This window comes from Necator americanus, chromosome I, assembly GCF_031761385.1.
Source record: "Necator americanus strain Aroian chromosome I, whole genome shotgun sequence".
Taxonomy (NCBI): domain Eukaryota; kingdom Metazoa; phylum Nematoda; class Chromadorea; order Rhabditida; family Ancylostomatidae; genus Necator; species Necator americanus.
In genome coordinates, this window is record NC_087371.1 from 34,038,300 (window position 1) to 34,060,956 (window position 22,657).

Sequence of the window (22,657 nt, forward strand, 5' to 3'; positions counted from 1 at the left end):
TGCTTCAGAGCACGAAGTGGCGATGAAGCGAGATTGGCAATCGTCCGTATCTGCGATGATTCTCTTCTCTTCTCTTCTCGACAATTTTGTTAAGAAAGGTTTGGCGATGTGTTGGATGGAAATATCTTTTGGTTTTGTTACTTTAGGTTTCGATTCTCGGGGTATTTGTCGCTCCTTTCGAATGTCGGGGTCGCATAGGATAGTTCATCATGTCCCTCAAACTTATTTTTTAAGTGCAGTGGTGATTTATAACTGCCGATGTCCACTTCGGAAAGTGTCTGTGCTACTATTTTATTTTGAAATAGAGGTGACGTCGAACAAAGATTTGCACTGCATCTGAGCTGAACTCATTCTCGGGCCTCCATCAATACATACTGACCGATACCATATTTAAACATATTTGTGTGTTGTGGTAGACCAACACATTCTGTTTAGTTGTACGTGCTCAAAATTTTCTTTGCGCAGTTTAACCTCAAGAGTGATAATGGCAGAAACCTCTCTTCGTAATTATGTGGTGACTTTCTAACATCCTCTTGTTTCTCATCTTTCTTCTTTTTTTCGTTGACTTTTCTGTTAGACCTTGACTTCGAAGAGGTGCAATGCATGTAGGCAAATTTGTTTTTGAATTTGAATTTTGAATTCGAATTTGTTTGTTTTCCGTCTCTTTCTTCTTTCGTTTCTATGGTTTCCCTTCAGTTCGCATGTAAATCACTGTTCTTACGGAGATGTTAATTTATTGCTGTTTTGCTACGCATACATATTTTAATTTGCAGACTCTATCTTTATGCCTCCACCTCCATGCAACATTTCCTTCTCAAAATGTGCAGAGAAACGACAAGAGGTTGGTCCAATTTAGTTCTGTGATTTTCTACTTACTAGGTTATCTTTTGTCTAATTATTTTATGTGAACTCAATCTCTATTACGTTGGTGTGTTTTTTCTATTTGGGATGACGCTTTGATATCCACTGTGTAGAATTTTGCGGAAATTTGAAATCAATTTCGTCTATCTTTTTTGACGCAATGAATATTAAGGCCGATTCTTGATTCAATCGCAGATTTCTATCTTTTTACCTATCGGCTTTCAAAGTTTTTGCTGGGATTTTCGACATTAATCTTAAGCATTATTAGGTGTTTTGTTGCAGAAGTTTAGGAATTTTGCATCGTTCTAGAAAGTAGAACCTAGCACCATAGGTGTGATAGGGAGGAGACGGACCCTCCTCAGGTGAAGGGGGTCTAGCTCATGGGGTGCAGTTCGAGTGAAGGGGGTCCCTTCGCCAACCGTACAAAAGTGAAGGGGGTCTTTTCGTCTATCGCCCAGAAGTGAAGGAGGTTCCTCCACCTACCGTCCAAAAGTGAAGGGGTTGGGAAATCGGCTCCGACTATCGTATCTATGCCTAGCACATTGATTTTCCTCTCTGATGTACAAATGGGCACCTCATTTATCTTTCCCGGGCTATCACACTTCGCATTTTGTTGGGACAAATGAGTGAGACATAAATTACAATGGATTAACTGATTTAAACCAAATTTGAATATGACAGTTTGTAAAGTTTTGTGCACCTCTCAACCATGGTTCGAGAGTAAAGTAGAACTACTGATAATAATTTAACTCTGCTTCACCTAATCAGTTCTTATTTCAGTTAACTGTTGATCAAGTCTTCTTACTATACCGGAAAGGAGTGACAGAACAGCGAAAAGGGAATTTTTCTCTAGCCCTGCACTGCCTTCAACCACTCATTCCCTTTTTCTGCAATACACCTTTGATATGGGTCCGGATAATTGAGATCGGTATCCGTCTTCTGTACTATAGAGTGGGTTCGTTGTCAACTTCCATCTGTGTGATTCAAAAATAGCTTTTATCTGTTTATGAACGATACTCGACGTTTTTTGTGTGCATCTGTTGTTTTTTCTTTCATTTCATTTTTACACTGCAGGACAATGTCAACGAAGGTAGAATATTGGAGGTTTATGGCTCTGGAAGGACCCGCCGTGTTGTTCTGGCACCTAACGGTCATAATAATGGAGGACGTCCATCGGCAGCTTTTTATGCGCAGTAGGAACGTTTTCTTTAAATTCAGATTTCTACCTAGCTCAGTTTTGATCTGTCTTAAGGATAGCTGACCAAGCTGGAATTACTGAAGATTACTTGGAAAGCATCGCAGGTGTGCTCTTGTCCTTGACGCACAAAACGAAAAACAGACAACTGCGGATCACGAGTTTGTCCCTCGCTGCTTACGTGGCCTTGAAAATGGGACGTTACCAGTCAGTTTTTGTAATCGATGAGAGTTTAACATTATTTTCGTTCTTTTTCTTTAAACAATTTTTGATAAATTGGATGGATTCCTCGAGCAAACGTCATGCAAAACTTGCCGTCGAGAATTTTTCTGCTATTTTCCTATTAATTTAGCATTTCGTCATTGACGTTTATCCCACTTCTACCGTAATTCCATTCGTGTTTTAGCTATGCCGCGGATCTGGCACATAAAATGATCGATGAGGAGGAATCGATTGGTAACTGTAGCATGACGGCCTCGATGTATCTGGTAAGGATTTCAAGTGTTCTGTGTATGTCAACGTTATACAAAATATTCACCAAAGTCTCCAACTACTTATGCTTGCTGAAATACATCGTTTTAAACTTTCTTCGGCGAAAGTATGGGTTTCATTTGGTCATTTTATCCGTTAACCTTCTTCACAAGGTTTTTCTTCATTATTTGTATCAGATGCTTGTAGAATAAAGTTCTTATTACTTTGCCAGGGAGAAATTCCAATGATTAGCGGCTAACGCTGTCTCCTACAAGGACCGCTTTTTCAATAGAAACTTTTCATAGCTCTCAGCGAAAGTTCTTTTTTTCCTTGTTTGGGTGGGCTTATAGTACAGATGTTCAACAGGGTCAACGTTTATGTTCGAACTAAGTCAAAGAAAAAAATGGACGTTTTTTAAAACACCAATCGGGGAAAAATCGTCTTAAAAAGTGTGGCCATTACGCTACTGATGGTGAAGTTGATAGGATAGGTTTGGTTTGACTTTATCTATACTGGTTCTGTTTATTGAAAATCATTTAATAGTATTCCTGATAAGTTTTCATGGGCAACTAGTATTCCATCGCTTTGTAAAATGGACATAAGACTCACTTCCAAGAGAGCGAATAAAGAATGAAAAATCCAAACTATTATGAAGAATACATCGCCATTTGACGAAGGCCAAATGCGCTTCTCTCTCCAGGTTATTTTCAAACAACCACGTTGAAAATTGCTTCCATAATAATTTATAACTAAAACGATGGAGATTTTAGTAGATTGGATTCTAAACCTTGCAACTGTTCGTCTTGTTTCATCTGATGGGAATCTCCACGGAAACTCAAGGATCAGGAAGACTTAAAACTTGGGTAGTTGAGCCGGCACATTACATACTCCTCTAAGGTGCTGCTGGCAGGATCCGCTCTGCATCTCGCATCACTCTGGGTGAATTTGTTAAGAGCATTGCAGCCGTGTTATTGCCTGCAGTCACAAAGTGATCTTGGCTTGTACATTTTCTTGTGGCAATGATATTTCTTCACATTGACTTTGAATGTGTTAAGATGGAATGCATGGTTTCATCTGGTCCTTTCGATATCGCTCTCAAAGTAATGAGTGTGGATGGTACTGAGAGGCAGGCAGGTGAATGTGGGTCCTACCCTATTTGGGCTGTCATCAACAGGTGTATTGTTCTCTGTGCAAATCGCAAGTACCATGAAGCGGAAAACCTGTATAAGGTACGTAGATATGGGCATTTAACAGTATTATTAGGAGTGTTCCTGCTGCATTTCAGGAACTTTTTTTTTTAGGAAATACGGGCGTCAACATCTACAAACGATTTATATGAAAGAAGCGTCCTAGCTTTAGGAATATTCATTTACTCCAAGTTGAATCGTGCTCCAGATGCCTTCCGATTAATTGAAGAACTGCGAAATATCCAAGACGAAGAGGACGAACAAATAGTTGGAGAAGTTTGCTTTCAGTAATTGTAGGTTTCGTCTTGATTTAAATCGTTTTTATCTGATACATTTTGTTCAGGGTGGTCGTTCAAACACGGCAGAAGATCCGCTGATTGTTCTAGCACGGTTAGAAGCAGAAAAATAGCAACCGATGTTCTGAAGTTATTTTTTTTAGCAACTTACATCATGGATGTATTCTTGAAAATTATTGTTTGTTTCATTTGAAATTGCCTGTTTATATTGATGATTTAATCATTTCCCTTTTCCCATGAAATTCGCTTTTTTTGTTTTTTTTTTCGATTTCCTTACGCAATTTGTCCATTCCTGTAATTTGATCTTCAGCTTCTCCAACTCAGTCCATATTATTTACCTCTTCGAAAATTTTGTATGATACGGGTTTACATCAGGCTTTTTCATCTTTCCTTTCGAATATGGATTTTTACTATAAATGTTCATTTTTCTGGTAGTGTTTTTTTTATAGAATCTTATGTTGTGTTCTCACCTTGTTTTACATGGAAGTGAACAATCTTACTATGTCTTCTACGTGTTATTTATCAAAATCCAAAAGCTTTCAAAGGAGCTGAGATATATTCTATAATTTGGCGTTTGATTAAGTTATCTGCATTGAAACATCACGAAAAAACACCATGACTAGGATTGTTCTTATTCTCAAGAACTATAGAGGTTGATAAGTTTCACATACATTTGCGCTGACTGGAAGTCATTTTGTGACTGCGTCACCAAATTCGTAGTCTATTTTCTGCGGCTTCTACCTAAAATCAGATATGTACAGCTCGAACTGCATTTTAAAGCCGTTTGTAAATAAGTTCTGAAATTTATCGGAGTTAAAAATTTGTAAAAAAAAAAATAGATTTTCACTTTTCGAATCTACACTAAGCGAATAAATTTTTTGCATCTTCGACTGTAACCCTACAGCTTAATATCTCATAAAACATAATTTTACCCTGTGAGTACTGCTTGCAAGGGTCCCTCCCCCCCTCGATCCTAACCGCTACGCTTCGTCGCATTGCTGTGAGCGCAGCTCCCTAGACTTGAATTAAATCCATAGTAGTTTCCAGTTTCATCCTCCTCTATTGTCGTGAATGGGATGCTTTCGGCTCTTCGAAGTGCTGGCAGAGGGTCTTTAACATCTAGTCGACATTGTGGAACGTGAGTAGACTTTCCGGAACCATATTTCTTCAATATGCATATGAGTTCAGCAAGTTCACATCGTCCGCTGATGTCGTGGTTTGTGGTGGAGGTATTGCAGGCACTTCAGTTGCCTATCATCTCGCCAAACGAGGAAAACGTGTCTGTCTCTTCGAAAAAGACGCGTAAGTGCAATTTTCTGTTTATTACGGTACACAGATTTTGAAAGTGAGAAGCATAAGTTCCATTTCATTTGCATGGTTTCAGCATCTTTCAGGAAGTGTCACTGGAAACTCAAATTGATTTGTAACATAATTCGTGGAAAGTATTGTTGTTCACAACTTTTTGTGAGAGATAGAACGTAGGCAATGCAGGCAATAACCTCACCGTTGACTCGTGCTTCATAAAGGCACTTAATCGCCAGCAATTATATAGGCGACAACGAATGTATTCAGCCTTTTGAGCCCAATACGCCTCCGATTGCGGCAGGGCAGAGGGAAAAAGAGATGTGTCGAAAAGAGAGAATGCATTGCAATGAACACGGATATATATGGGCAGCAGTAGTTTCGAATAATAAGTTATTGCTTAAGCCATGCACAAATTTCTGATAATGAACTGTATTTAGCTCGTAGTCTATTTCAGTGTTGGTTGTGGAGGAGCGACTGGAGTTAGTGGAGGCCTGGTCACTGCCCCCATTTTTTTCCAGCATCCAACGAAACGACATTTAGCTCGTAGATCTCTAGACTTGTACACTGAACTTGCTCACTTAGGCCGTTTTAGTGGGTTATTTTTCATTTTACTTCTTCTGTATACGTGTTTTTCATGACATATCTTTCTTTTTCGTTCTTCCTGTTCAGCTTTTTCTTTTCTGTTTGCGGGGGTATTGGCGAACAGTACGTTTTTCGATTTGGTGATCTTTACTCTTCTAAATATTATTTCTATTGTGACACTCCGCCCAAATGATGTTTTTATTCTTAAAAATATAACGTTTGCGATAATGTTCCTTGCTATCTTTTTTTATCAAAATATTCAAATTTTACTTTTTAAATAATAGTGTCCTAGAATTCACAAAATGCGGAAGAGTTTATATGGCATCCTCGACTGCGAACGAGATAATGTTAAGGAGAATGTATTCGCGAGGTAATTGCTATAAATGTTAAGAACATTCTCTTACTTTCATTTCACTGGTAGATAACATTTCAGGAGCAATTTACAGCGATGATGTTGAGCTAATCGATTGTCCAAGTGAAATGTTATCAAGATGGCCGTTTCTTCAAACCGAAGATATACAAGTAATTTTTTTTGTGATTTTCCTTACATTTTGTTGGCTCTAGAGTCCGCTATTGGACTCAACTCTACCTGTTTTGGAAGAGAGCTTTCCTGTAAACTAGAGGTAAACTTATTTTAGCTTGCTTTATTCTCACCAGAAGATGTTGCACTGGATCCCGTTGCTCTTTGTCAAGAGCTCGCTAAGCAAGCTCAGTTGGCAGGTACGTAGTCATTTTCTGATGCTGTTTTAACCATACTTGCAATAGACGGAGCTGGAGCTCCAACCCCTTCACTTTTGGATGGTTGGGAAAAGGACCCCCTGATCCCTCACTTTTATACGCTCTTGGAGGAGATCCTTATCACTTGAGCTGCACCGGTTCAGCCAGACCCCTTCACCTGAGGGTCTGTCTCCTCTTCATCGCACCTATGGTTTTAACTACGTATTTTGGATATTAGTTTTCAAAAAGTCACCTAATATTTTTAAATATGGAAAACCTGAGAGGAGAAGGATCACGTGGGCAAATAATCTCGGGAAAATTATACAGTTGAAAAACAGTCAAAGTTTTGTTCTTTTTTTCCTGTTCCTGTCTAGATCTTAGGCATATAATTCATGTAGCTGCTTTTAATGAATTTTGAGTGAAGAACAGTTATAGTTCTCTGACTCTTCTTTCTTCTGCATGCTTACTACGTTCGGTTTAAAATATATGCTATGTTTCAAAAAGTATTTTTACTTTAGCATAAAATCCATCCATCATGAACTCGATGACAATATTGGATTTCTCGAAATATTGGAAAGCTCTATGCATACCAAAAATCCACTAAAATCAATATCCTCAAATTTCTTTTGCAACAAATACTCTCACAAATTTATGGTTAGGTGGTTTCATGCATGGTTTTATTGTATGTGCAAATAAGTATAAGTCGAAAGAAATAAGAATACACTAAAAAAATGTACTCGTTGTTTCTATGCAGAGGGTGAGTGAGTTGATAAAATGTTCCGCTGCGAAAAGTCTGTGGTTCGAAACAGCCCAGGCCCAAGCGGATTGACTAACGCCAGACACACAGATTTTCGGAAAAAGTTCTGTTCTTCGCACGGGTCACCGCTCTTCACTACTTTAGGTGCGCAAATCTTCGAAAGTTGTGCAGTTGAAGAAGTTTTGTTGGGTGACGAACGCCAAGTATACGCGGTTAAGACTGGTAGTGGTCTCGTAGAAACGCCTCGATTTGTGGATGCTAGTGGAATTGTAGGTGTTTTTTTTTTTCTTCATGCACATATTTCATAATGAATTTCTATCTTTAAACCTGAACAGTCACGACTTCTTTTTTTCAGTGGACAGGAACTGTGTTAACTAAGACATTACCTTTCCGTCATATTCAAACTGCTGCTTATCCGTGTACCTACACGTATATCCACAGTGCTAAACTACCGACTAGTAGTGTTTCGGACACCACACCGAGTTCGTTAAACCAATAGTTTCTTTCGTATCCTATTTCATTTCTACCTTGGTTTTTTTTTTTGCATTCAACATTCAGTTTTCAACGATCTCGACGGTAAAATCATGATCCGTGCAACTGCTTTCAAAACTCTGTGCGCTGGCTTTCTAATAGATGGTATTCGACCTCTCGCTCGGCATAGTACATCTCAAGGTGTATGGACACATCCAGAACCAGATTGGGACTTGTTTGGTCGGCACTTTCTTTTTTTTTATTTTGGAACTATGCGTTTTCAAAAATTCGATGTTTTTAGGGTCATCACTGGAAAAGCTGCTTCACCGTTGTCCAATGATTGGTGAAATCGACCACGGAGATCTTATTTGTGGCATGGAAGCCTACACTCCGGACAAGGCGCCAGCTGTCGGTGAAAGTAGTCAGGTTGAGTCCATTTTTTCTAGACGTGGTAAAGGAAGAGTGGTTGTTATGTAGTTACTACGTCCGTTCGCACTCATTAAATCCTTTTTGTTCCTCTAACTTTCTGCCTTTCTCTGAGTTTCGAGTATTAGGCCCATGGATACTATGTAATGAATGGATTGAATGGTCAAGGCCTTTCAATGGCAGGCGGACTTGGGGAGTTAATGGCAGACTGGATATGTGATGGAATTCCTGAAATTGACGTAGCTCATTTGGATGTTGGTCGATTTCTAGAGTTACATGCAAATTCGCAATACCTCATGGAACGAGTCCCAGAAATTGCAGGTGATTGATCAAACGAATATATTGGTAGTTATAAATTTCTGTAAAGTCAAGTTTTGTTTTCAATTGCAGCGATGACCTATAGTAACATGTACCACTCCCATCAGTTCCATACTGCCCGAAATCTTCGGATGTCACCAATTTACCATCAACTTCGCGATGCAGGAGCAGTATTCGGAGAAATTATGGGGTATTGTTTGTTTATTTTGATGCAACTGTAGAGGCACACCAGCTTACTCATTATTACTCAGCTTATTTAGTACAAATTTCGCCTTTTACGTTTGTAACGCCACACGCCGCCGCATTTTCGTCTGTTATGCCACACACATCAATCACACATTGATCTTTCTCAGAAGCTGCGTATTTTGTTCACTATTACCGATAACATTTCCCATCCCAGTGGCGATTAGTAATCTACGTATCGATTCTGTTGGTATCCGCTGCCCTTGGGTGTAAATACTAATTATAGACCTTATTACTGTTCTTCCTTGCATTGCCTTCCTTGTTTCCGGCCCTGCTACCCGACCTCATTTTAAGAGTTAAAATATTATTCCTTTTACAGTTACGAACGGCCGTTGTGGTTTGAGCAGTATCCCAAATCAGAACGCAATGCACTGTTCCAGGGCCAGGATCCTCTCATCGGAAGGCCTGTTTGGTTTGACAGGTTTGGTTTGGTTCCTAACATATCTCTACTAACTCAAATATTAATGCAATAATTATTTAGTGTGGCCATTGAATATGAAGCGTGTCGTGAACGAGTAGCACTTATCGACATGAGCAGTTTTACCAAATTCGATGTTATGGGACCTGATGTTGTGAAGTTTTTGCAATATCTTTGTTCAGCAAATATTGACAGGCCTGTAGGAACAACCATTTATTCTGGCATGCAACACGAACGGGGAGGTTACGTAACAGATTGTACGCTTAGTCGATTGTCGGAGACAAGGTGACAACTCATAGGAATGTTATCATTCTTCTACCAAGGAAGAAGTTTATTGCAGCTATTTCATTGTTGCCCCCACAATACAACAAGAACGTTGCATGACATGGATGAAATATTGGATCGACAAAATGAAAGTTAATGTTCACATTCAGGTATGTAGAAAGGGAGAAGAAAGGAGAACAACAAACAAATATTTTACTCATTTCCAAGAATCCTCTAGCTCTTCAACGGTAGAAAATTCCTACATGTTGAACGGAACACATCTGTATCTTGTTCAAGAAAATTGTTTGCGTAGTTGTAACGGTTAGAGATATGGTCTCACAACAACGTTTGAGGTCTAAATGTTGGGTTTACTTCAGGATGTGACTGGTATGTACACAGCGCTAGACGTCGTGGGTCCATCCTCTCGTTATCTGATGGCGGATGTTACCGAAATGTCTATGAGCACAACAGATTTTCCCAATTTCCGCTGTCAGGTTTGTTATCTCCCCAGCAGAGAGATTACTCAAATAATAATTTGTTTTTCCAGGAAATAAACATTGGTATGGCTACTGGTATACGAGCTATAAGTGTTACGCACTGTGGCGAGCTGGGCTGGGTAATCTACATTCCAAATGAGGTATATGCTACCATTTGTTTGCGTTGTTTGTTCTGATATTCGTATTTCCCCAAGTGCAATTGCACACTACCTTTCTAGGTTGCTCAAAATGTCTACGAACGGTTAGTGGAGGCAGGACGTGAATACAGCTTGCTTCATGCCGGCTACTACACCCTTCGACAGCTGCGTATCGAAAAGTTCTATGTTTATTGGGGTCAGGACATCGACGCTACTGTCACGCCAGTCGAATGCGGCAGATCATTCCGCGTCGACTTCCAGGTGTGTCACTCGAGCACCACATTCCGTGCGCCATGGCTCTGGGCATGTGAATTCAAACTCTGCATTTTATCGCACGGTTGCTTCTCTACTAACACTCAACTACAAAAGTAAGCATTTCTAAACTGCTGTACCAACAAACAGTACACTTCGACAGCATCGAAAAGGGAGATTAACGTCAGTCCTCAAAGGTTTGAAAACACTCTTGATAAGAAAGAGGAAACAAATGTAATCACTAACCGATACTTGCACATTTTGTACCATATCTCTCTCACTGGAGAAAAAAAAAGGAAATGATAGGGTACTGGATATACGTGCAACAGTTCTCCATTCAGGAATGATACCCCAAACAAAGATGACTGATCGATTGTATTTGTTTCTATCTAAACATTGCTATAGTTAGAATTATACTCAGTGCCGAATGACGCACTGGTTTTTTTTTAATCCGAATTACTTCGCCATTCGAAGATGGTCGTTTTTCATACTAGAAAATTTGGTCATCTTTTAATTCATTTGAAAATTCGACTCTAGGATCTAGGACGTCATTCGAAATTCAAGTGCTCTATTCGACCCTAATAATAGGATACTTGAATACATTCGAAAGTCACACCTTGCGATAATCTATATCGGTCAGAACCTCGCTGCAGTAATGGGTTTTAATGTTCGCATACAGCTTGCAGTCGCAGTCATCCTTTTTCTCACGACTGTCACGAATGCAATGCTATGCATTTTTTTTTCATTCATATGTGTTTCATAATTGACAGAGATTTCTGAAACAGGAGTGTTTACGAGACTGCTTGTTTCGGTTTGCTTAGCTGCATGATCGATTAACAGCCTTTGCCTTCAGTAGCTGTGGCATCTCTGCGAGATGCATCACAAATGATTCCAGAATCAAATTATTCTAAAACTCAACTGATCCAGAATCTAATTTATTTATGGCAGAAACGGTGCTAATTGCGAAACAGACACGCCTTACTTCAACGGGTTCTTTTCCAACTTGCTCTTAACAGAACCGTGCGTTAAAACATCAGAGTACAGCACTCCACTTTTGCATGAACACAAGCCAGCACCATAGGTGTTGAATGTAAATTTTACTCTTAATCATGAGCAGCGTCACCAGTTTTTATTTTTGTGCACTAATCTATCCATCTGTTGAAGCAGTACCTACATTTTCGATTGCAGCCGGACGAGTATGAAGCATTGCGACATGCTTTCCGGGTTGACTTCACCGTACGTTCGATTAATCAGCTGTTCTTTTATCCACCATCTGGTCTAGCCATTTTCAGTTGACAGCTAGACTTAATCGAATGTGTATTAGATAAGATTATTTTCATAGTATGCTTCTAGATTTATTACTATAGATGTGACTCTAAACTTGTTCTGACTAATGTTTCTAACGAACAATCTAAACGGTCAGAATAAGTTTGTACACTGACAGAATTTGAAGTGATCGCTTTCAGAAAGACTTCATCGGTAAACCCGCGCTGGTAAAACAACTCGAGCGTGGTGTGTCGAAAAGATTTGTTCAATTGCTAGTGGATAACCATGACAAAGATACGGATCCATGGCCTCAAGGAGGAGAGACGTTGTTCAGGTGAATACAGTGAATATGAACATGAACTAAGCTGATATCTGAAAGTTTCAAGAGATAAGTTGAAAGAAGGATTCGACTTCGAGTTAACTTATGTGAAAGAGGATTCGTTTCTCTATTTCCGTATGACTTCTCCCTCATCAAACAAATCTATTAATTTTACCCTTTATACAGAGCAAGAACTAGATACTTATATAGAACCGAAACAGAGAGTCATCCCTTATTTTAGGTAACCCTTTTGTCACATATCCTTGAACGGACCAAGCCCGAATTCATATATTAGCTATATAGATTGCTGTTTTCTAAAAAAATACGGAAACTTTTAGTTCTTAGCATAACAGTATTTTATTTAAAAACTCTGTCAAATAGACGCGGATTATGAAATCACATATTTACAAAAAGAATGCTGCGGATATGTCAAAACAAATTGTTTCTCTCAAATCAATTACACGCCATTGAACGAACGACGTGACTGATCGCTTTAGCACCCATTTCGTTTGCTCACTCATATAAAACGGGTCTATCGTCATTCGTTTGTTCATCAATCGATTCCCCTAATTCATCATATTATGTGTGTTACTGTATTGTTTGCTTTATTGATTGCTGAGTACCACTATAATGACTATTCTAACAACGATGACACAAATTAGCGATTCGTGGAATCATCTACAAATACACAAAAACGTTCATGAGGAGAACTGTATAATTCGTTTTGAAAAAAATGAACATTTATATTAAACACGGTTGAAAATATTAAAAATATACGTTTCAGAGATGGGAAACCAGTGGGATGCACAACCACAGCAGCATATGGATTCACTCTGGGATGCCATGTAAGTTTCTCAAGTTATTAGCATTCTTTTCCCCAATAACAATGTAACAATACTTATTCCAGGTATGCACTGCATATGTGGTGAACAAAGAATTCGGGATTTCCGCTGACTTCTTGAATCGTGGCAGATACGAACTGGATATTGCTGGGAAACGTTTCCCAGTTAGAGTTAACCTACACTCCCCGTCACTACCGATGATCTCCTCAGAGCATCCTTTACATTATAGACCCACACAATAGTATTTCAATCTACGGATTAAAAACTGGAAATATAGATACTAATAGGAGCAATTTAACCCAGTCATACTGAACTCATGACATAGTTCTTTCACAGGAAATGCCATGTATTGCCATTGACTTAGCTAAGACTATTTTTGAAATTTGGACCGTTTAAGAGCCCATTGACTACCGTGTAGCATAGATAAATAGATAGATAGATTTGTTTTCACATCTTCGTAAGTTGTATTTCATTAATGATTGCCCTTATAAGTCATATTTAACCAATAGCTCTAACAGAAGCTTGTGTAATTAGTAGGACCCGTAATGAAAAGTACGAGTAACGGAACCCGAGTGGACAAGAATCTGTACATTTGCTGTGCAAAGATTATAATAGGAAAGTGTAAAACAAAGACGAATAAAGCTTTCACAGAAGATGTAGACTTTTACGCATATGTTCGATCGCGTTCGGCCGACGCCCGACAAATGACGGCAGACCGCGACGCCGCACGCGACGCGTCTGGGCCGCGCGCGTGGACCGCACACGTCGTCACGACGCCGCGGACGTGCCCACTGCGCGACGCTCTTCAGCTGTTATATGGAGGTGAGTTTGAGTCTCCGTCGATCCTCTTCATCATATTGATTGTAAAACGCACCTGGAAGGTTTCTCAGAGCCGATCCAGGTAACTAGAGCTCGATATGGTGGGAACGAACGACGCTGACGAAGAGGTCTTTCAGAAGCCTCCCTCGATTGGCGAGGGGCACAACTTGCAGACTTTGCATGCGGCTGAGCATCAATGGGTCGGTTCACATCAACAACAATCCGTTTCAACTCCTGTCCAGGTTAGTACGAAGGTACGCCTTCGGTCATTTTCACGGTCAGCATGTATTAGCAGGTTTATCTGGACGGCCAGTTGATCTGTACGAGCTTTCGGCTGACTGTAATGTGCAGATATTGGTTCTCGCATTCTTCATCAGGAAGTAACAGATGTCCGGAAGTGACGGCTGTAGCAGGCATTTTTCGAAAATGTAAATTTGTGCGAGAGATCCATTTTGCTGAATTCTGTTGAGCGCGCCAATTGGAGAGTATTCATTACGAAGTAGCAGTGCAGTTATTGGAAATTCTCTTTATTCTACGATTTCGTTCGTTGGTCTCAAAAAGATCGTTAGTTTCGTTCGTGAACTAGGCAACTGGCAGGAGCGTTGCTAAGAACGTAGTCTTCAATGTTAACTCTGAAGGCTCTTCTGAACCAAAAGAAATTTTGAGCTCGATATTCTTTTGGATAATTATATAGCATGCCCATTCAGAATAATGTTTGTCGCAATCTTCATCAGGTAGTACAGGAGTGCAGAAGTAATGGGTTCACAAAAATATTCTATATGTCGTAAACTAGATACTGCTGGAATCGAATTTGCACTAAAAAGTAGACATGTCTAATCGCACATAAGTGGGGTTGTTGACATAAATTAAGTGTGTACTGGTTTACGTGAATTAGCAATCTTTTCTTAGAAGGAACAACACATGAAATACTTGCCTATATTGTTCCTGCTGCGGTGTTAAGCACCGCTGTTAAAGCTTGTTTTATGGAACATGTTGCTTGTTTTCAGCATCACGGATCAATGATCACAGATGAAGTACGTTTTAGTATCATCGATGCAGTTTATCTGAGGCCAGGGATTTGGGATTGTCAAAGGTTTTTTTTTATTACCACCTTGACCCGACCCATTTCATGTTTTTATATTAGAATTTGAAATCCGTTATTGAAGGGAGAAGACCGTAGGCCCATCAAGGAAGGAACTTTTTGTTGAAGTGACCAATCTTATCAATCAACAAAATCAACTCGATCCTGAGCTCACACGTAAGCGGTTTTTTCTGTTATCTGTTAATCATGCGCTTAGCGGGTGGGATCGAAGTAGGCCCATCGCGAACTGCAGCGATGAGTGGTGCTAGCAATTTCTTTTCTCGATCGCAATCGCTTCTCCCCACCCCACCACTTCGAGCGCTGCCGCTTTCCACTGAGCCTCAGGTAGTTTTGAGAAGATTTTGTCAAGATTTGATAATCCTACCGAATTTGGATACATTTTGTATACTCATATGTAGAAAGGAAAATATTAGAAGGTTACACTTAGAACAGATTCTGCTTGGAAACCCAGAAATGACCAGAAAGGTCTCGCAGTTATTCTTTTGATGTTGCAGGTTCTTTCAATAGCAGACAAGACTGGAGAGAGCATAATTTAAAAAAAAAGTTCCTTTGGCGACAAATTTAGGACACGCCTACACTTTATTTTCAACAGCCTGATATGATATTAATCAGATATTGAGATTACCTTTGTGATTGCTGCCGAGTTTATGAAATCTAGAGCAAATAGGTAGGATGGTGGCGTGTCTACCGCAATTTTTACATGAGAAACTCTGGATAACGTTACGTTGAATGTGTCGGTATTACGTGCTAAGAAAACAACCGCCCTGTTCTTTTTTCGCAGTAGGTGGTATTCCTTCGTAGTGGGGAAAATACAGTGCATCTATCTGAAAAGGAACCATTGTATTGAGCAATAACCTTGTATTTTAGCAGAAGAGGTTGAAAAGCAATGGAAAAATCTCAAGGACACCTATGTAAAAACGAGAAAAAAGGTTGCTTTTGTTTGTTTTCGTATCTAGCATGTGCATTAAAATCTTTCATCCAATCGTTTAGCTTTCTTACAACAGCGACAGTATGCCTGTGACACCAAAATGGAAGTTCTACAGTTCTTTAATGTTCCTCGATGATCTTTTCAACGTCCACAGGAACATACAAAAACGAAGGATCGACGAAGTCTCTGGATCTTCGCAGGTGATTTACTATATTGAAATAAAATAAGTGTGGGTGGAAGCGCAGTCATTTGCTTGTACACTTTTTTTTTGTTGTAAGATTTCAAAAAGCCAAACTAAAAATGCTTGGTGTAATTGATTTATTTGCAGACTCTTGTTTCGGGAAAACGCATTCCTCCTCCACCTGAAGATCAAGAAGAAGAAGACGAGTATATGGCTTTCTGTAAGTTGCTGAAGTAATCGTCGTGTTGTTTATCCGCTATGAGCTAACCGAGATTTGTCACACCATCATACAAAGAGCTGTATTGACGAAAAAAAAATCAGCCACAGAAATGGATAGAACGATACTCTCGTTTACGAAATATCCAGCTTTAAAAAAACTACGTTAGGAAACCAACGGAGACATTTTGAAGTCATTTACATTTAACGTCAATTCCAATCTTTATCGTAGCGGTTTTCTCTTCTTCTTGAATTAAGCTACGACATCGTATTCCGAAAAAAGTTCATATCATGACTCTTTCTCCGTCCTAACATCTTCAGAAAAGCTGTGTGGCGCGGTGTATAGCTCTGCGGAATTTTTACAGTTTTATACGAGTTGGGTTCTGTTCTGATTCATTACCAATTACCAATTCGCAGGTCGCTCTCTTCTGCATCCGTTGCGAGAGATTGCGTACAAGGACCGAATCCAGTATCTCAAAGTCCAAAAGGCGATCCGTGATCTTCTTCACGATGCCCAAATGGATATGCTTCTCACTCATATGCGATAGATGCATCTGCAGCAATCTATCGCATAAATGACTTCTCGGGTTTTCCCCCTTTTATGCCATCATCACTTTTACTTCTATTGTACTCTTATTTGCCTCATTTTTCTCCCCTGTCATGCGCTCTTCCAATGTTCACGTTATGTTTAGTTAGTCTGGTTAGATATTAATTATTGTGACTTATAGTCATTTGTGGTTTTATTCCGCTTCATATGAAATGTGGGGCTTCATGATAAGCCGGTTTTTTATAGATTAATAAAGTTGTTATAACATTGTATATCCTTTCTTTTCGTAGAAATAACCTTCCCAGCCGCGGTTTCTGAAGAAATCTATGCTCTAGTAGTATGTGACTCTTTTCTCCAATTTCTGTGCGCTAGAATCGGACTTCTGGCAAAAAGTATATGCGGCCATAGCGTTGGTATCGAGAGAACTGTCGTTGCTATGGCAAGCGGATGCTGATGACAAATTGCGGGAAAAGATGTGTTGGAGATGATGTTATGTTTATAGGTACGCTGTGTGGGACCGCCTACATTCGTAGTCCTCTTGGTTTAAGGGAGCATACCACGAATCTGATGTAGTGAGGGAATCCGCGGGGAGAACCTAGAGATGGGGTTGTAGATTGTGGTTCCGCTCATCTGTAATCATCATCCCTAATCGTAAAGTAATCATAAAAAAACGGCCCCTTTATGGAAGTGAAAGAAGGGATTCGAAGTTCACTCTTACGTCAGCAAGGAAAGCAAAATTAGATGGGCCGGACATGTGATGCGTTTCAACGACAATCGCTGGACCATAGCCGTGAGCGGTTAGGTATCTCGCGGTTTTAAACGGTCTACAGGAAGACCTGATAGTAATACGTATTCACGAAGAAAGATATGATGATTTTTGCGCTCGACCGGGACAAATGGAAGTATTACTGGTGCCGGCTCGAACAAATCGACGAACACAAGTGATGAAAGGATAAAAGGATAAGGTCACTGGCCTATCAATCCACTTGGGATGCGCCAACGCGTTTTACTGGAATTCGTGATCGTTGAGGTTTTGGAACGCGTGTTGGCCTATACAATGATTTGCGGGTGCCAGCCGATGATCAAGTCAGTGTGTTTTATCCTCCCAGACAAGTCTGGTACCAATTTGTCGACCCCGGAGGGATGAAGGGCTTGGTGAGCACTGGGGCGGATTCGAACCCTCGACCATGTGGCTGCAATGGACCTCTAACCGACTGCGCCACACCCGCCCCAACACAAGTGATGCATGTTTAGAAGAGGTACGAATAAGATAGGGTATTTCAATTTAAAAAAAAAGTAGGTACCAAATAAGTAGTCAGTAAAGGTTAGAATATGTTAACATTTGCATTTGCAACTGTATTGATTCACCATAAGATGAGCCTCGTTATTTCCAGCATAATTTTCCACGGGTTTAAATACACATAATTAAAATCAACATAGCCTACGCCAAATGAATGAATACAATGTATTTGCCGCCTTTCTTCCTTCATAGGAACTTCTCTCTCTCTCTCTCTCTCTCTCTCTCCCTCTCTCTCTCTCTCTCTCTCTCTCTCTCTCTCTTGCATCACCCACTAAACTGAAAACATTTGGCGCTAACCACACGTTGATCCGGATTTGTCATTATTTACTATTAAGAAAAGAAGTATTAAGTAAAATATGTGCAAGCGGGAATTTTCAAATGATCTCAGCGATAGAATGTAAGAGAAGCCAGATAAGTTGTCGTCATCGCACCAGAATTCTTCTGTTTTTATATTTTATTTATTCTTTTAAATCTAACCTCCTGTTATCAGAATCTTTCAGATAATTTTAGGAAAACTTATTTCCCCGTATACCAGATAAAATAACGTAGAACAACCAGCTTTGCAGTTGAGTAGGAGAAAAGTAAAAGCTGGAACAAAAAAAGCGTTGCGGTTGCACTACAGAGAGCGAGATATTTCAAACTGGTGTTAATTAAAGGCATTACTCCACGAATCTGAGGTGGTACGGATTTCAGGTGGAGTATCCCTATACGGGATAGTAGATTATGGAGAGAGGGTGATTCGGTCCATTTCTTCCTAATTGCCGTAAAGAACGGCCAATTAGGAAGAAATGGACCGAATTGCGGCTTGTGCACAAGGCTGGCGTGCTCCAATCGAACTTGTTCTAGAAAATTCACTTTTTAGAAGTAAATCCGTTGAGAGAGAGAAGAAGAGTAAAAGGAGGCAAATGGGTTTTTTTTCCTCTTGGGAGCCTCTGCTGCCTTTATCACTCTTAAGATATGAAATTTAATGAAGTGTACTTAAGGGTGTTTCAATTTTCAAATGTGTTTTAGAAGATGTTGCTTTGAAATTGAAGGTTGACCAAGAATAGATGTCCTATGTATTTCTTCATGTCAGTATTTATATTTATTTTGTGCAAATAATAGAGGATGGAAATTGAAAGGAAGGTTTGTGCGGAACAGTTTCTCTACTCCTCGCAAAATCCACACGTTTTTTGGCAATAGGCGTAGGCAAGCTGCTCCATCACTCCTTTACAATCGTGTTTCCGCTTTATGTCCTCACAAACTGTCTTCGGAACTAGATCACTACATCCCTGAAGCAATATAATCAAGCATTCAAAACTGTAGGGTGTGTTTCGTAGTTACCTGGACCATAACTGCATCCTGGGTGAAAGCGTTGAGAACAAGAAAGACAGTGAGCAGGTAAAGTAACATTCTGTTGAAGCGATTGTCGCTATGACTGCTTAGGGTCCACGGTGAATATTTAAATGCAGTAGGAAGGTGACGTTTCAGAATGGTAAATCAAGTTGTGCAAACATCCAGGGCCTAAATCCCTTTCATTGAACGGTATTTTTTTAGATCTTCAATTGGAAATTAGTGCTTTGTGTAGGGAGTCGTTATGAAAACGTAATCGAGAAAAATGATTGATTTTGCTGCACGTTTTGGATAAACAGAACTTTAGTAGAGATTCTCCGGATTTCATTTCACATCTGTTCCCTTGACAGTATCAGCGGCCGAAGGAACGAAAGCGTGTGCATGGGCTTAATGAATGAACCTCCTATCGAACCTCGTAGAAACAATACGTAAGTTTTGTGACTTTTTTTTTGAGTTTTGTGAGTTTTGTGACGTCAGTTTTTTTAAATCTTTTTCAGATCGCTGAAATAGAATGTCAAGTTGGGATCTCAGAATTAGTCATCCTTGACACCTCGTGTAAAATTTGATTCAATCAGGGAGTAAGAACAATGGAGCTGTTTGTGAAACCGAAGCTCAACAAACCCTCAACTTAAATCCCGTTTGCATTTCCGTGTTTTCCGTGCTTTGCACTAAATAATACGAGACAAGACCTTTCCTATCACTACGATTACGGTTGAGTATCGAGAAAAAGGGATGAGAGGGTCTATACCATGGCCTCCACAAATGTAATCAGATAAGGTTAGAATCTTTGATGTCAATCAGACATTTATACGCGTTTCCAAAATAGAATCAATATTTTTAAAATATCATTGTTATCTCCTCTTTTCATATATCACAAACCAACGCATTAATGAAAGAAAGCAAGCCTATCCATTTTTAGCAGTCGTCCTTTTTTTTGAAACCGTAGTCCGTTCACAGTTCTCACCAAAGTCGGCAAACATTTGTTCAGCACAATCAAATAAAAGTACTAATCAATATATCTACAAAGTCTGGAAATGTAAACATGGGCTCGTTCGATGTGTCAAGCTTTCCCTTTCATTGTTCGCAACCTAAGAAAGAGAAGATCAGACAAGGAATCGTTTTCTACCGATAATACGTAATACGTTTGCTGGAATCTGGAAGCTACTGTATAACATGAATACACGTTCCTTAAAGGGATCACCCCACGAATCTGAGGTGGTACGGATTTCAGGTGGAGTATTCGTATACGGGATAGTAGATTATGGAGAGGGGGTGATTCGGTCCATTTCTTCCTAACTGCTGCAAAAACCGGCCCGGAAGATACGGCTTCGAGCGTTCCGGCGCGCTATTTTCAACAACGTGTTCGATTGGAGCGCACCAGCCGTGTGCAAACGCAGTATTTTCCGGGCCGTTTTTTGCGGCAATTAGGAAGAAATGAACGGAAACACCCCCCTCTCTATGATCTACTATCCCGCAAACGAATACTCCACCTGAAATCCGTACCACCTCAGATTCGTTGAGTGATGGCTTTAACACCGACAATCCTGAATTAAAATCAAACTCATTGGGGCACCTCAAAGGCGCTTATAAATATCGAATGCCTTAAACTTTATCATATGAACAGTTCGCAGACGCACTAAAGGACATTAGACGAAACCTTTAGTACATCTGCGGATCAGCACAGGATCTGTAGTATCAGCGCGCATGCATCTTTTTCTAAAGAAAAAAAAAACCTTCGAAACCACTAAAAATTCCTTTTACATTTTCATTTACAACAATTTTTACATTTTTGCTCACAATTTTAGGTGCGGGTGAAGTTCTGTTCATTCAAAACGTGTAGCAAAATCAATCATTTTTCTCGATTACGTTTTCATAACGACTCCCTGCACAAAGCACTAATTCCCAATTGAAGATCTAAAAACTACCGCTCACTGAAAGGGATTTAGGCCCTGGATGTTTGCACACCTCGATTTACCATTCTGAAACGTCACCTTCCTACTGCATTTAAATACTCACCATGAACTCTAAGCAGTCATAGCTGAGATCGCCTGAACAGAATGTTCCTTTACCTGCTCACCATCCTTCTTGTTCTCAACGCTTTCACCCAGGACGCAGTGATGGCGCAGGTAACTACGAAACACTCTTTACAGTCTTGAAAGCTTGATTATACTGCTTCAGGGATGCGCTGACAGAATAGATTCAAAGATTTGTGAAAGTATAAAGCTGAAGCACAATTGTGCAGGACCGTTGGAGATGGTTGCCCAAACTCAGTGCCAGAAAACATGTGGATTCTGTTAGCCGTAGAGGAACAGTTCTGCATAAACTTCTCTTACAATTCTTGCTCTGGTTTAATTGCACAAGTTGAATAATCTTACTCACAGAAAGAAGTACAGAAGGTGCCTATTTCTCGTCATATCAGCAATTTCAAGGCAACACCTGAAACACACCTAAAAATCCAGCCTGAGTATGATTTTCGCTCAAAGCACACTCCACACCTCATAAGAAGTGGAGTTTTCCATTAGAGTGCCCATGAAAACGAGTAGGAGCCAGCAAAAACTGTCATTTGTGCAGTGCTCGTAATTAAGTTTGTTGTTTTATGAAATTCCTATATGGCGAAAGACAATCCCTTTCCCCCTTAGCACTGTTTGACTTTGAAAGCCGCGTATCAAGAAATCGACGACGTTGGGAAACCTGTGGGAAAATATAGAGTGTGAAAAGACTAAGTATTTCTGAGTATTTGTTGAGAAAATGAAGGTTTCCTATGGAATCCCGTTCCCAACCCTTTTACTATTACAGCTTCTCGTTGTCATTTACCGTGCAATTTTGCAATGCGGCGCGGTTCTTGGCCGCTCGGACGTAGCTGCAAACGTTGAATTACAGCGCAGCTGGTGGCTGGTCTCCGACGGGAGAACGGACTTCAAGGCATCACCCCACGTATCTGGTACGGATTTCCGGTGGAGTATTCGTATACGGGGTCGTAGATTAAGGAGAGGGTAAGGAGTGATTCCGTGCATTTTTTCCTAGTTACCGTAGAAAACGGCGCTGAAGATACGGTTTCGAGTGTTCCGGCACACTATTTTCTACAAGGAGTTCGATTGGAGCGCGCCAGCCCTGTGCGGCGCCGCATCTTCGGGGCTGTTTTTTACGGCAATTAGGAAGAAATGGACCGAATCACCCCCCTCTCCGTAGTCTCCCAACCCCGTATACGAATATTCCACCTGACATCCGTACCATCTCAGATTCGTGGGGTGATGCTTTTGAGCATGAGTCCACTACGTGTTCATTATCTGCACGTTTGGCGGGTGCAAAGCAGAACGCGACATGGAATTGTTGATCGAGCAGTGTGGTCAGCGAATTTCGCCGAATCCGAAATTTGCGCATCAGTTCCAGATCAGTCTAAATTGTTCC

General features: G+C 40.2%; 3 protein-coding genes across 7 annotated transcripts; all 3 read left to right on the top strand.

Moving 5' to 3' along the window:
- Positions 1-22: 22 nt before the first annotated feature.
- RB195_007736 (uncharacterized protein) lies at positions 23-4,123 on the top strand (the record flags this gene model as incomplete). 2 transcript variants are annotated; one of them, XM_064181528.1, is made up of 10 exons in its annotated part: positions 23-98; positions 774-841; positions 1,642-1,812; positions 1,936-2,054; positions 2,114-2,263; positions 2,463-2,544; positions 3,583-3,756; positions 3,829-3,913; positions 4,003-4,007; positions 4,058-4,123. In XM_064181528.1, the coding sequence occupies 10 exons, from the start codon at positions 23-25 to the stop codon at positions 4,121-4,123; spliced, it is 996 nt and encodes a 331-aa protein (XP_064038311.1). The 2 variants fall into 2 exon arrangements, with proteins under 2 accessions (XP_064038311.1, XP_064038310.1); XM_064181527.1 differs by lacking the exon at positions 4,003-4,007 and having other exon boundaries at positions 3,829-3,990.
- A 367-nt stretch (positions 4,124-4,490) lies between these two features.
- RB195_007737 (uncharacterized protein) lies at positions 4,491-13,066 on the top strand (the record flags this gene model as incomplete). 3 transcript variants are annotated; one of them, XM_064181529.1, is made up of 23 exons in its annotated part: positions 4,491-4,524; positions 5,058-5,148; positions 5,199-5,312; positions 5,770-5,906; positions 6,190-6,267; positions 6,331-6,419; positions 6,536-6,617; positions 7,516-7,640; positions 7,727-7,853; positions 7,930-8,082; positions 8,144-8,268; positions 8,397-8,589; positions 8,659-8,776; positions 9,149-9,250; positions 9,311-9,532; positions 9,588-9,681; positions 9,889-10,005; positions 10,059-10,148; positions 10,227-10,406; positions 11,586-11,633; positions 11,864-11,997; positions 12,767-12,827; positions 12,890-13,066. In XM_064181529.1, 23 exons carry the CDS (start codon positions 4,491-4,493, stop codon positions 13,064-13,066), a joined length of 2,691 nt encoding a protein of 896 aa, XP_064038312.1. The 3 variants fall into 3 exon arrangements, with proteins under 3 accessions (XP_064038312.1, XP_064038313.1, XP_064038314.1); XM_064181530.1 differs by lacking the exon at positions 4,491-4,524 and having other exon boundaries at positions 5,087-5,148; XM_064181531.1 differs by lacking the exons at positions 4,491-4,524; positions 11,586-11,633 and having other exon boundaries at positions 5,087-5,148.
- A 574-nt stretch (positions 13,067-13,640) lies between these two features.
- RB195_007738 (uncharacterized protein) lies at positions 13,641-16,618 on the top strand (the record flags this gene model as incomplete). Of its 2 annotated transcripts, none has more annotated exons than XM_064181533.1 (8): positions 13,641-13,646; positions 13,781-13,897; positions 14,651-14,736; positions 14,810-14,901; positions 15,613-15,674; positions 15,736-15,873; positions 16,002-16,074; positions 16,488-16,618. In XM_064181533.1, the coding sequence occupies 8 exons, from the start codon at positions 13,641-13,643 to the stop codon at positions 16,616-16,618; spliced, it is 705 nt and encodes a 234-aa protein (XP_064038315.1). The 2 variants fall into 2 exon arrangements, with proteins under 2 accessions (XP_064038315.1, XP_064038316.1); XM_064181532.1 differs by having other exon boundaries at positions 13,781-13,885.
- Positions 16,619-22,657: the final 6,039 nt, after the last annotated feature.